At 43.4% G+C, this 14,632-nt stretch overlaps 1 protein-coding gene across 2 annotated transcripts in view; it reads left to right on the top strand.

The window, feature by feature from the left end:
- SLC35F3 (solute carrier family 35 member F3) overlaps positions 1–14,632 on the top strand; it is a 185,487-nt gene that overhangs the window by 126,797 nt on the left and 44,058 nt on the right. For both annotated transcript variants that reach the window (XM_075043269.1, XM_075043270.1), the window contains one exon: positions 6,424–6,748. In XM_075043269.1, coding sequence (XP_074899370.1) covers positions 6,424–6,748 — 325 coding nt within the window. The remainder of the gene's footprint in view (positions 1–6,423; positions 6,749–14,632) is intronic.

Below are 14,632 nucleotides of genomic sequence, written 5' to 3'. Positions count from 1 at the left end.
CCTGTATCCTTCCATTCCAACACCCCAGTCACAGGAGCCATCCCACCATGTCTCCATGATTCCAATAAGATCATAGCCCTGCAAGTGTGCGCATGTCTCAAACTCCTCTTGTTTATTCCCCATGCTACGTGTGTTTGCATAGAGGCATTTAAGTTGAGCCCCTGATGAAGCTGACTTACTGGCTGGAGTGGCTGGAATTCCTTTGTGCTGCTCTTTGGGTGCTTTCCTGCTGACCTGTGATCCCTCTCCAGGCTCTGGGCATCTATTGCTGGCACTGGCATCAAACTGGTAGGAGTGGGATGGATTGAGGTTCCCCTTCCCCGGTAACTTCAGTTTAAAGCCCTCTTCACCAGCTTGGCAAGCATGTGACCGAAGATGCTCTTCCCCTTCTCTGACCGATGGGCCCCATCAGCCCCCAGCAGACCAGGTTTCTCAAGGCAAGTCCCATGGAGTCCCATGAAAAACCGATGTGTCTTTGAATCCTGACAGGGTGTAAGAAAGAGAGGCACAAACCTGCTTAGGAGTCATGGTGCTTAGGCGTGCCCAGGAACAGATTCTTTGGCATCTGAGGAGCTCTAGTGGGATTGGGAGGAGGATACAGCTGGTGCAAGCAGCCTTGGCAAAGCTAAAGCTAATTTGGAGAAGGAGTGAGTGTCCCTTGATGCAGAAGTTAGGCTGTGCGTGCTCTCATTACTGATCTGTGCAGCAGAGATGTAGGCCTTTGGAAAGGTTGATGCATGGAGATTACTGGCTTCTGAAATGAAATATTAACAATTCCTTAAAACCAGCTATCAGGATGACATGTGAAAGGAGGGGTCATCATTGACAATGGCATGAGAAATCTGCACTAGCTACTAGGTCATCTGCCAGGCGACAGATGAGTCCCTAAGACCTCACTCTTTAACCTGAACAACAGTGAAGAAAATGCCTGGGCAACAACGTATCTGAATAAATATCAACATTTCAGATTTAGACAACTGCAGTGGCAATTAGAGATCTAAATCACTTTGTGGATTTGGCATTTCATCTTCTCTTCACAGGATGATGCCTCAGCTGTTTCTTAACAGCTTAGCTCAAAAAGCCTGGACAGCTAAATAATGCATAGCTAGTGTGGTAGACAGGAATGACATAAAAACGCTTTGAGGAGTTTGGGAGTCTGCTACTGAGGCAAATAGTATTGTGTGTCCAGAAAACCACCGCCAGAAGTCATTGTGTGTGTTCTTGGGTCTGTTTGTAACTGGTAAGTAACTGTGTTGGAACTAACTGTCTTCCACTGATTTCTCTGTGTAGTAATTATTGGGTGAAGTGGAAGTCACACAGCATGCAAGGGTGTGAGAATATACCTTGGGTAGTGTCCAGCTCCGATCCCCCTGCACGTCACGGGTTCCTAGAGTTCTAACCACACTGAGGGTCCTGCGCTGTCTTACACGATTTGCCTCAGCTCCTTCTCCCCTATTTTTGATAAGCATATATTTTTTGCAAGCTTTACAAACTAGTTCTGTGCAATGCCCAGGCAGCTACAAAACATTTGAGAGGCTGGCAAAATGGAAATGCCTTGAGGATGGCTCATTTGTAATTGTCAGAGAGACCTGTGAGGATTCTTTCCTTTTTCAGAATTTTTTCCAGAAGCCTGATTTAAAGAACTGTTTAAGAATATGCTTGTGTTGAAGCATTTTCATAGCCTGGGGAAGCTGGCGGAGTTGTGCGTTAATATTAGGCACATGTTTCAGTCCCTAAGAGGCAGGACCTTAGTCTGTGAGAGTCACTTTCTCACTCTGAAGGGTTGGCAAGGGCACCCAGCACTTTTGTCATACTTCTTTCACTCATTTGCTGACTAGCTGGCAACAGCTAAAGCAGTTCATTGGTGACAGCTAAATATGTTTGTGTAGCGGTGCCCAGCTCTGAGCCTACCAGTGCTGTCTGCGGTAGCTTTACTCTCTGTTTCTGACAGAAGCAGCGGAGAGGTGGGACTCGTCTCACCCAGCTTCAGACACCTACACTAGAGACACCTACTTCTGCGCTTGTCGCCCCAGACTGTTGAGAGCTGGTGGAGAGAAACAAGCACTTGGAGAGGGTGATTCATCTGGCTTGTTTTAATCGTCTACTTTAGGAGAAGATAAATCGTGCTATGGAAATGTCTTTTTTCTGTCTACTAACTATGCAGAAAGTGTAAATGACTGTCTCAGATATACAAGTCTGCAGAGCAGATGTCTCAAGCTGAGAAGATGAATGCCGCCCTTGGTTTTTATCAATATTACATTTTTAACATACACAGTGAGGTACACTGTGGTCCTATGGTAAGTCTTTAACTGGCTGGCTGTGCACAGGAGTCTTAAGCCTTAAAGCACTTTTGAAGTGGTCTGGACAGGCTATTTAAAGGTATTACCTCTGCTGGGGTGGGTTTTCTCTAACCCAGTGCAAGCATCTGTAGTCAGTAACGAAGGGCACATCATCTAAGGCATCTACCTTACGTGGGGTGTGTAGTGTCTTCCAGTGCCTGTTTTTCCTCCATGGCCTCAGCCAGGAGAGTGGAGTGAGGAGCTCAGGTTTAGATATCCCTACCACAGGTATCTGAAGTCAGCTGAGAGGTGTCTCACCCATAAGGGAGGAAACAGAAGGATGGCTGTTTTCTGCAGTTCACATCCCTGTGGGTATTGGCAGTACCATTGGAGGTGATTTCCTTCCATTGCTTCTGAATGCCACGGGAGAGAGGTTGGCTGAAAGAGAGGGAGGAAGAGCGGTTCCAGTTGGGATTTATGAAACAGGAAAATGAATGAACAAAAGGGAGAATGAAAAGCCAAATTTAGTAAAAGCAAGATAGGCATTTTTCCTCTATCTCAGCATCTTGATTTACTCTTTTGGGGTATACAGTAGCATACAGAGCAGTCTGCTGCAAGGGGTAAAGGAAGAAACCCATTAGAAGTCTGGAGCAGGATGTCCAGAAATAAAATTCTTTAGTGTCCTGCCTCATCCATTCTGAAAAGCCATTTTGCCATCTTTAAATTCATGTGCATTCTGTTGCCAGCTGGCCCTTGAGCAATGTCAGAAAGACAGTGAGGAGCTTCTTATCCATGTGTGGGTTTGATGTCACCCCATCTGTGCACCTGCAACTTCGGTGACAAAAACTGTCCCCATTGGGACACAAGGACTGGGCAGGGAAACGTACAGCTCTGGGTGTTACGCATGCCAGCTGGCAGGCAAGTCCTTGACGTGGTAAATGGGAGGATGGGACCACATGGGTGTCTATCATCTGTGGTATCCACCATTTCCAAAGACTGCTTGGGGCGGATTACATCCCAGGTATCCTCCAGGACAGTGCAGTGAAAGGCTGTGCCCATTTGGCATCTAGCCCTCCGGCAGCACAGGAAATCATGAGGGCACGATGCAATTTCACTGGCGGATAGTTAAAAGAAGTTTCAGCCTGTAACTGCTAATCACCGGGTCAGTGATTTTTACCCCCAAATATGGGGCCCATCATCTTGAAACCAATCGTGCCTAGGATAAATTTTTACTCCATCCAGCATGTAAATGCATCCAAAGAATGCACACCCTAGAAATGTAACCCTTGAGCTGCAAGGTCACTTTAGAAGTGATACAGGCAGTATTGTCTTTTGCGGAAAGTGAATGTTTCTGTTGGTGTATTTAATGCAAAATTAAATGTACCTGGACAAGTCATTTTGCCTGTGGAGCAGAGAAAACATCAGTAAAGTTTAGCTTTATTCCATAGGGAGTAATTGCTATGGAATAGAGTTAAAAGGCAGTGATATTCATGCAAGCTGTCCAAATGAGCTGCTGACTCATGCATACGTGCACAGTGCAATGGGGAGCAGGGTGGGTGGCTTCAGCCCTTGGTGGGGAGAAGATCCTCACCAGTGTCTGTTGTGGGGTGTCCACCAAACACTGCATTATTTTATGTTGTCTGGTGCATCAGATGGTATAGTTGTGATCTTCCCCCTCCTCAGTGATGGCCAAGACTACTGGACCAGAGGGCCAGACATGGTATCCTGCTGTCTCAGTGATCAGTTCTTATTTTAGAAAAAATAACACAGCTTCAATGTTGTGATTCAGAGTATCTACTCATCTTGAGATACCATGTACCCTAGTGGTTTAAGGCATGTTCCCTAATGTTAAATATCTTCAGCAGGAAGGGTTTAAATCCCAGTTTCCTGCTTCCTTGGGGGAGTAACTGCAGAGAAGACGGGGACGGCAGGTATCCTGCTGGCTGTCTTCTAGAAGGAGGAACATTTTTGCCTACCTCTGCAAGTAGTTTCAAAAATGTAAACTGTGAGTGGAGGAAGGCTCTTCCCTGCATTGACACAGTGGCACAAACCCCTCCTAAGCTCTCGCTCGGCACCCTGGCTGCCTGGATTTGTTTTTTCTGTGCCCAGCTCTCCCAGTGGTCCATGGGAAGGATGCTGGAGGTGGTTAGGAGGTGTGAAGTTTTTGGTGTTACAGTGACAACACCCAGTAGAAAAGCTTGAGAGGAAAGGAAAAATTCAGTAATCGTTGTGAGACTTGTGTGGTGGACAGCAGAGAGAGCGCTGGCAGCTGTCCATTGCGTGGTGAAGTTAAAAGAAATGAATGTACCGTTGTTTGGTAAACTGAACCCTGACTGGTCTGTGCAGCGAGTGAGGCAAGAAGCATTAGTTACAAGCAATGTATTAAAAAGCAAATGTATTGAAATGATTTTGAATGAGCTAAGGTTTCACAAGCAGCCTTTTTTTCAATTCTAGCTTCTTCAAACATTTAGCAGGTAGCTTGTAACCTTTCCATTACATATTTAATACAAAGCCACATTAACTTTGGGTAATTCATTGGCCTGCTGGTGCATCTCCTGTTATGTGGGAAGCTGCCCACACAATCTTCTATAGAAAACTGAAATAAGTGGAGAGATCAGCAAAATCCCCATCTCTCTTAATGCCACTCAGAAAGACTAGATGTTTATACCTTTGCTGCTGTACACTCTTTTTAGACTTCAAGATATCAAAGCACAGTTTTTCCCGTTACAAAATACAGCTTTACTAGGCAAACTAGTGGTACTTTTAGCTCAGATCATGCATTTCTTATCCGTGGAGAAATAATTAAGTAGTTCTCTCCATTGGAATAAACCTTTTCTTTAATAATGTATTAGCTCATGTAAATACAAATTTAGGTTAATGTGAAACAAGGGGTTAAGAGATTTTCCATTCTAAATACTGATTCTCACCAGGATAAGGAAGGATTTTTTTGGGTGTGGACCTCTTTTAGTCTGCCTTGAACATATATAAATGTTTGGCAAGAATACCATCTCATTGTCCTGGCTGTACTTATATTTCTCTTTTCACCTTTCAATGCATGCAATGACCTCTGGACACTTTTGAAGTTGTAGGTTCTTGGCTGTCAACATGAATTACTGTTACATCCTCCTTCCAGTGAATGGACCGACTAAACTGAAGTCAGCCTTTAAGAGAAATCACTGCTGAGTGTGCAAGCGGGTGACCGATGGCTTTAGCAGATGTTAAGTGGCGTGAATTTAAGAAAGGCAGGTGAAAGCCCTAAAGGCAGTGGCCTGCTGCTGAGGTCTGCCAGCACGTTTTGATCTCCGTGGGAACTGAACCACCTAACCTCACTGGGCTCATTCATTCACAAGCGGGATACAATATCTGCCAATAGTGGTATGACAGCAGGGCTATAACAATTCATGTTTAAGGATGTTAGGGGCAAGGATTTTTAGGAGAGAAATTTCTAGTAGCATGCTAGGCTCAGTGATACCAGGGCAAAGTTCCAGTCCAGTCTCATTTGGTGCAGGACTTGAGCTAAAAAAAGTTAGTGTTGCCTAGTCTGAGATGCTCTTCAGGGCAGTGTGTGGGTTGGTCTGATTTTTGCCATCTGGCTACAGCCTCAGGAGAGCTGGTTTTTTAGGGATCACTGCAATGCCTGGTGATCCAAGTTCAGTATTAATTGTGCTATTTACATTGCAGTGATTGTGCTTAACTGCAAGATTAAATACATTTTCCCCCCTCTCCTTTTAAGAAACACCATATTCCATAAGCTGCCCAATTCCGCATTTTCCAAGACAATAACAATTCCAAGTGTTGTAATCCCCTTTGCTGCTTTATTGAACTCAGTGCTGTATTTTTCATTCATTTACACGTCTTAACAGCATCAGTTTAAGTGGTGTGTTAAGCCTTTCTATGTACTTCAGAGCAACATGTAATTTCCATTTTATCCAGTGCCTTCTAAATCAAGAGGTGATAATTATTATTTGCATTGTAATTATGCCTCAGTTGAACCAGAGGCTGTGCAATGATCTAAAAACAAAGGACATTTTGTGGCAAGATCTTTTGCTGGTGAAGCTCCATGTGACTTCAGAAGGGCCTAGGATTTGAAAACTAAAATGCAGGCTGGATTTCCTTAGCAAGCCTTGTGTTTTCTTCTCCCCAGGGGATGAGCGCTCCCGGGAGTCTCCAGCCCCAGCCGAAGCACAGATGCAAGCTGGGGCGGAAGGCGGTGGAAGGGTGAACCGCTGTTGCTGGAAATGCTCCGTGACGCAACTGAAGAAGATTTTCTGGGGTGTGGCTGTGGTCCTGGGTGTCTGCTCCTCTTGGTCGGGTTCAACCCAGCTAGCAAAACTGACCTTTAAGAAGTTCGATGCACCCTTCACTCTAACGTGGTTTGCAACAAACTGGAACTTTTTATTCTTTCCTTTGTATTATCTTGGACATGTTTTTAAGTCAGCTGAAAAGCAGTCTCCAAAGCAAAGATACAGGTATGGAAGCTTTTTTTTTTTTTCTCCTGTGGCTCTTGCATGCTGCTCTATGTCCAGCGGACATTTTATTCAAATCAGTCAGTTAAATCAAACTTGTATTTGCTTTCCTCTCCAGGTTTGTTAAAGGATGTTCTGAATTTGTTGTGTGTCCTGTGCTAGGTGCTATGTTATTCTCAATACGATTTCACTCCAACAGTAAGAAAGCCAGGTTTATTCCCAATACTACAAGTCATGTAATGAAAGTCTGCATTTTCTGCAATTACTTCTCAAGAGTTCTCTGTTCAAACCTCTGTGAACCTCATTTTTTAATTAATATCTTCTTCCTCTACCCACAGCTGACTTTCATGACAATCTCTGAGTAAGCTAAGTAAGCTTTTCTTTTCCAAACTCGAGACTAGTACAGTGCCTTGAATAGCCAAGTACAAAGTGTTGTAGTATTTTCCTGGCATTATGTCCCTGACTTCAAAGGCCGAGCTCTGATCCCAGTTAAACCCAAGCTGTTGTGTTTAGTTCCATGAGGAAGCGCAATCGTAACCAAAGGCAGCACTTTGTCTTCAGCACACCTTGTCTTTACAGCAAGCAAAACCCACAAAGCCTGCAGCGCTCATGGGCAGCCCGGTGTGCCTGTCCTCTGTGAAGGGCTGAGGATGCGCTGGCTGCTTGAAGGACTGCCTCTTGGTGAGCACTCCTTCAGCTCAGCTCGTTTTGGCCTGAGAGGTGTCTGGGACAGATGGGATGACTCAGCCATCAAGATGTCCCGTGTCAGAGAGCTTCCCCGATACGTGGAAGGATGTGAACAACGTTTTCCCCTTCTGTTACACAGTGGGGCTCACAGCCTTTTAATGAAGTAGCTCAGAAAGTAAACAGTAAGAAGGACACATTTCTCAGCTTCCAGCTGTGCAGCAGTGAGGTGGAAACTTACTACAGGAAAAATCGAAGAAACCAGGGTACTCGGGAAATGCTGTACCTCAGATGACTAAGGTTAAGATTCTAAATGCTGAAATTTTGCTCCTTAGCCATAGTTACAGTTTCTTCATCTTCTAAATCATTTGGGGGCTGCAGATAAAGGAATTTCACTGTTCGCTGCAGGTCCTAGAGCAGTATCCAGAAGTTTTAAAGGCATTTTCCTGAGATGCTGTGTTTCCTGCACTTCAGTCTTCAGTTTGTGTTTGTTGTTTACTCCACAGCAAACATGGTTGCTTCTGAGATGAGATAAGTATGGAGGTTAGAGAAAGCAACAGTTTAATCTAAAAACAATAACAAATGCTAGCCCAAAACAACTACCTTTTCATTTCTTTGGTTTTTAAGTATTTTTCTTTCCAGCTGCTCTCAGATAATGTATTAAATACTGCTGAATTCTGGGGTGAGCGGTTGTGGTTCGCCAGATCCATCCCTGGGGTTAAAACCAGAGCATTATACTCTTTGTTGCTGCAGTTAATGGATACGGTTGGTAGTTTTATGTCTTCCATTTAATTAAATGATGGCTGAGTTGAAGAGCAGCTGCAAGCCCTGCAGCCTGTTTGGGGTACAGGGGGACATCATTACAGGTAAGCTTGCAGCAGGCTTAGTAAAGAACGTGCATTTGTGTGTCTGACCAGCAGATTGAATAGGGTTAATCTACAGAGGTTTTTCTTGGTGTCAGGGTAGACTTGGGCGTTTGGAGATATGGCTTTGGTTCCTAGCTTTGCTGCAGATTTGTTCTGTGGTTTTGAGCAAGTCACTACAGACCTCTGATTTCTTTGTACTCTCCATTCATTTGGATGAGACAGTCCCTTAGGGAGGAGGGAGGACTGTCCCTTACCATGTGTTTACGTAGTGTCTGCTTTAGCATGTCCACTATCTAAACTGAGACCTTTTGGTGGTGCTGCACTAAGAATTAGTGTGAAAAGAATTACTGTTCATCTGCTTGCTCCATTACGGCTGAGATGCACATGCATGTATGTCAGAAAACCCAAACATTGTCTTCCAGCATCCCCTCTTAATTATTCCCTCCTTTTGCATATTATATATACATATGCATATATATAGAGAAAGACATATACAGAGACTTTGCAGCTCTATATGAGTCATTAACATCTTCAGGAAAGCTTGCACTCCAGGCATAGCTGGACATGTTAGGGAGGCATTTCATGGACTTCTGGATAGTTAAAATAAGACAATTCTGACCTGGAACTAACAAGAAGCTTGCATAATCACTTTCTGCTTATTTTATCCTTCACCTTCATCTATATTTTACATATTACCTGAGCTCCCTGGCAGGAATTTGCAACGAAATAAATGAAAAGGTGGTAGTGGGAGAAGGTGGAAATATGACATCTAAGTCACCTTAGCAGTGAGGTAGTAAAGGAAGGCATTCTCAGATCTTACCTACACAGTTTGCTAAAATCCACAGGCACCTCATGTTCTTTGGCAGCAAAGCTCCCCAAGGAGACCTGCACAGCCGCGGGCTCCTCAGCAGGGCTGGGCAGCTCAGCCTCCCCTCCCTGCAGCGCAGGCAGCGCCTTCCACCGCCCCTTCCTCGGTGGGTGGCTTTGCAGAGCCTGAGCCAGCAGGCGTGCTTCGGGATACCTCGCTATAGGGTTAAAGAGCATGTGAAGAACAGCAACCATTAGAAAAAATACACAGAAGAGGGATCATAAAATGTAGTGACAGTGAATAGATGTATAGTCCCTCCTATGCAGATTATATGGTTTATTATGGGTTTAAATTCCTATTGCATTGTACCACTATGTACATATACTATGCTGTAAATGTATGAATTTGTATGTTTTGTGATCTCACAGAAGAACATACCTGTCATGGGCCCAAATCAGTTTAAATCTGCATAGATATTTTTTTTTTTTTATATATATATATATATAATTGTAATAAATTTGCCACCAAAATTTTATAGTAGCATATTAAATTTAAAAGCAGGTTTATTCGGTATCTTTATAAGATTTTGAGTATTAGGCCATAATGTAAAGTATTAAGGATTTCTGATTGACCCATATTGCATGGTAAGGAACTTTCTATTTAAGCCACAGTAGACTATCAATCAGTTGTGTCCACAGCATGGGGAGAGAGTCACTCTTCCAAGCAAACCAAAATTCATACATTCACATCCAAACTGCTCTAGGCTCACTCCCTGTGCAGCTCCATCAAATGCCAGAGTTGTGCCCAGGTATAGACTGCTCAGGGAGAACTTGTCCCACATTTGCCACGCGCCCTTGGCACAGGACTGTGTCTGTGGGGAGTGACGCAGAGAGCTCTGGCAGACCACAGAAGAGCATGCCAGGGTCAGCGCCTCTCTCTTAGTTCTTGTGCAAGTGCTCACTAGCTTAAAATAAAATTACAGTAACTTAATTATCATTCATTTCAACCATTGTCCAGTCCAGAAATAACACATGTAATGATTTATGCGCCTAATGGATCATTTAAGAGTACTTCATTTTGGCTTCATACTTTTTGCTTCCAAACGGCTTTATAAAATGACACATTTAATCTGATGAGCTACCCTCCGTCATACCTACATTATTAATTTATGAGGTAACATAAATTAAAAGCACTAGAGCTTAAAGCTCCCTGGCTACATGAAAGATTAAATTAAAATCTCTGTAAGATATTGCTTAGCTTCATGTATCCCTAGGCAGGACAAAACACACCTTTTATAAAGATTCATTCTGTGTGTGTCAACCGGGGGGATAAGAGAGAGTTGTGTTCACATTTTAGGGGGAGAATACCTCAGAAAGTTTGTTCATTTTGATGGTACGGTCTTATCTAATGATTTTTTGAGAAGGAAAGGGCAGGACTTTTCAGAATGGTTTGCGTGATTATTTATTTACTTGCTTATCATTTAGATCTTGATTTTTATTTCATAAAGCATTAGGGCTAAAGAAAACACCAGAAGCTAAAACTAAATCTCTTCTACAACCTTGAATGCACCTGATGTGTTGGTTGAACAAAAGAGTTATTGCACGTACCTGCACTGATCTGCAACCACATTTGAACATGTTTTAACATGTTCTTTTTCAATGAATCAGAGATTTGTGTCTATACTGCCCCCAAATTAGCTGCCACCAATCTTTCAGAATTTGAAGATTTTTCTTTGAAAAGAAAGAAAAAAGTTGCAGGTAACACCAAGTATAGTTATTTCTTTGAAACCAAACCAAAATACTGGGGCCAACAACGGTAGAGGACTAATGTAGTAGATCTCACTTACTCTGATTCACCAACATATTAGCTTCACAAGAGTCACTTTTAATTTGTATGCATATAGGCTCAGAATCGAGACTTAGCTCTTCAGCGGCCAGAAATTATCAGTGCCATAGCTTCACATGATGTCCAGGAGAATGCGGGCCGGTTTCTAAATGTGTTTCACATGTTTTTCTGCTAGCATGGAGGAGATGAGGCACTAGCCCAGCATCCCCAGTAGTTCCAGGAGCAGGGTCCATTAGTTTGATCCTGACTCATATGAAAATGCAACTCGCTCCACCATGGGCCCTGCCCTCCTCTTCTGCAGCAGGCAGAGAACCCAGCCGTGCAGCACTGGTAACCAACTGCCTAGCCACGACGAAAATCTTAAGGGGTAAAAGGGTCAGAGCCTGATTTGGTGTGACTGGCTGCTTTTTTACTATTGATTTTCAGCATTTTGTATTCATGAGTCTCTCTTTCCCAGCAGCTTTAAAATGTTGCAGTGTGGTTGACTTTTGGCATCCTACTGATTTATATTACTACTTAGGTGGGAGCTTCGCCACCAGAGCAGACAGCATTAACAGAGTCATAAATAAGCTATGAAGGCATCAAGACATGATGAATGCAAGTGTTTTTAGCAAATGTCACCCAATGAAGCATGTTTTCTTTCAAAAAACTTCAGTTTATAAACTCTATTTGTCTAATTCAGTACATTAGCCTTAAAATAATACCTATTTATGTTGTGTTCCTCAAAATAAAATCACTTTACAATTCAAGTTCCCATTAGCTTGTTGGAAAAAAAAAACCCCACCAAATAACAAAAAGAACCCTTGAAATTAAAAGGTATAGCATCTGATTCTTAGGCGAGTTAGACGGATACAAGCCAGAAGTAACTCCAAATTAAATCAGTTTGATCTCTACAGCGGTCTGTCAGGTCTTACCTTTGTGCTTCGTATCGAAGTGATTAATTAAAAGAAGATGTGGATATTGTGCAAGAGGTTTGTCATACTCGTGGTCATCTATATCTCTCCTGCAGATGTCTGAACTGTTGTTGGCGATGTATTATTGATGGGCCACTGTATCACTTCTCAGACTGTTTTCACTGAATCTGCGCTTTTTGTCCAGGGGTTCTAGCTGAAGACAAGGCCAAATTGTACTATTAGCAAGTAGCAGTATTAATGAATTAAGCCTTCTGCTGGAACAGCGTGGTGTTTGTGGTAGGGGCAGTGCTGGTGCATATCTGTCCGATGTTCAACCTGCTGTGCATGCAGCATTGAGTTCGGTCATCGACCATTCATTTGGGCTTAACTCAGCTGAAGCCTAAGCCACAGAGCTCAGTGATGCTGTTGTTAACTTCTGTTTTTCAAAGCTAAGTAATTACCTCTTCCTGATGAAATCTGTAGTAGCTGCTGTCTCGTTCCTTTTGAAAAGGAAAGTGTGTCCCCGTGGGACGTGGGATAGGGGTGCGTCATCCCACGGGAGTTCTGGAGGTGGCTCCTTGCTGCTGCCTTGACATAATACAGCTATGCTGAATTATTGCTAGATGATCGTGTAAGTCTTCATTTCAGCTGCTTCCTTGGGGAGACTTGTTTTCTTAGGTGATTAAAGATGAATGTCATGGTTTCTTGCTCTTTGTGGCTCCTGAAACAAAAATTTCTCAGCCAGCTGTCAAAACTATGCTCTGCAGGCTGCCTGTTCTTGAGAAAATAGGTAGTCCTCCAGCACCAGCGTTTTTCTAGAGTTAGCCTCCTGTTCACTTAAGTCTTCTCTACACACTGAAGACAGTACCAGGCGTTAGATTAGCAAGGAAATTTGCCACAGCTAGCTCCTCAATGCCACACTGCATTTTCCAGCATTGCCAGCTGGGAGCCGAGTGCATGGTTTCCTCCCAAAATGCACGGGGAGAGCAAACACCTACAGAGGAGACACAAAGGTGACACACATAAGGTAAACAGCAGGAAAGGCTGAGGACAAAGCGAAAGTCTGTTGGCCAAACTAGCTATTAGTGGGAGCCCTCCTCCATCCCAGATTTAGGTGCCTAACTAGACTTGAGGTGGCACCCCTCTATATGTTTTCCATTGAAAAGCTTAAAAAACTGCTCCTGGATGATGTTCAAGGTGGTAGTTTTTCTATTCCTCAAAAGCATGGTATGGGAGCTTGGTACCTACACTGGACTCATGATGGCAGTGGCTGGCAGAACGCCCCAAAATTAATGCCCAAGTACTAACTTCTCTGGAGGTAGCTCTCAGTGTGAAGCCTGCATGATGGTCTTGGGAACATAAAGTGGCATTTATATGCTTACCTCCCTTTCTTAACCTACCCCAGCTTTTACATCTCCTGCAAGCACCTTTAAGAGAGTTTCTTCAAAATTCTGTTTGACTAATTTGGTAATTCCTTTTATTCAGGTAGCTAACACTGCCTTTGAGAGCTTGCGTCTTAGCTTCTGTGAGAAAATGGTTGTGGGTCCTTCTTTAGGAAACCAGTCCTTTCTAATTTAGCCTCCCAGGTTATACTTGGAGATTGCGTTTGTGTTTCAGATCATGATGCCCTGTGAAAAGCTTTCCCTTAATCTGAAGTTCCTTCAACTGTTGAGGATCACCTCTTCTGGGCTTTTGGACCTTTGTGGAGTGCTAATCGAGAATAAAAATTGGCTACTGCCTGATCAGGAGAAACACATGTTCTTTAATCTTGAGCCTGGTTTACAAAATCATTCCAAGGATAATTGAATTAAGTGGTGTCCTGTAATTTTGTCTTGTTGTTCCATTACTTTTGTCTTCTCTGCTGTGGCTTGAACAGATGCTCTAAAATAATCACATTATATACCTCCTGTGAGGTAACAGTGCTTGAGGCAAGGACTAGAAGGAGAAATAATTGTTCTTGTTACCTGCAGACAGGGCATGTGCTATGAAACAGTGTGTTCACGTAATGGCTTTTGCTTGGAAAAAATGTCGCATCTTGCAGCACGATCTCTGGTCAGTAGTTAAACTGTGCTTCCTTAACGGGCTCTTCCTCTGCTTTGTAGCTGCCAAGCTTCCATGCTGCTAGGGCGGCTTTTCCCAGGAGGCCTCGGGAGCAAATCCACCTATACTGATCCTACCCATGCTTATCCCTCTGCACTGACTGAGACTGTGGAACCAAAGCAAGCCAGGTTGAAGGGACCTCAGGGGTCCCCTCCTCCCTTCTTCCCTGCCTCCAGGCATGACCTGCATGCACAAACAGAAAAGTAGCTGCATTTTATGGCTGGCAGAGGAAAAAAGGGACTGGGAAGAGAGTGTGTTATTGTGTTTAGTGTATGGGGAAAGAAGCAGAAAGCTGAGGTGAACGTGGATATGCTGGTTTTCCAACCATCATAATATGGAAGAAGATAGAGTTCACAGCTGGTCTTTTTGCGGAAAGTGTTTTACCTTGGTCATCATAAGTACCTTGACAGCCAGTGCACAAACTCATTAAAGAGGGACTATCCTAGACTGGTTCTCCCATGTTGTTTACAACAGCAACAAAAACAACAACAAAACTCAGGAGGGAGTGATAAGGAATTCTGCATTTTTTTTCAGCCCAGATCTGTGTCAAAATATCTTGAACAGCTACCTTTAAAGCTGCTTTAAAAAAGGGAACTGCCTGTATGGTAACAGACTTTGTAGCTATAATTAACAGCTCTCAATAAAGATGGATGATACAGTGAGAAGTGTTCAAGGCTGGCAGTACTACAGA

Source organism: Buteo buteo, chromosome 12, assembly GCF_964188355.1.
Source record: "Buteo buteo chromosome 12, bButBut1.hap1.1, whole genome shotgun sequence".
Lineage (NCBI taxonomy): Eukaryota > Metazoa > Chordata > Aves > Accipitriformes > Accipitridae > Buteo > Buteo buteo.
The sequence above is the reverse complement of the archived record's forward strand: the minus strand, read 5'-3'. Positions and strand labels throughout refer to the sequence as shown.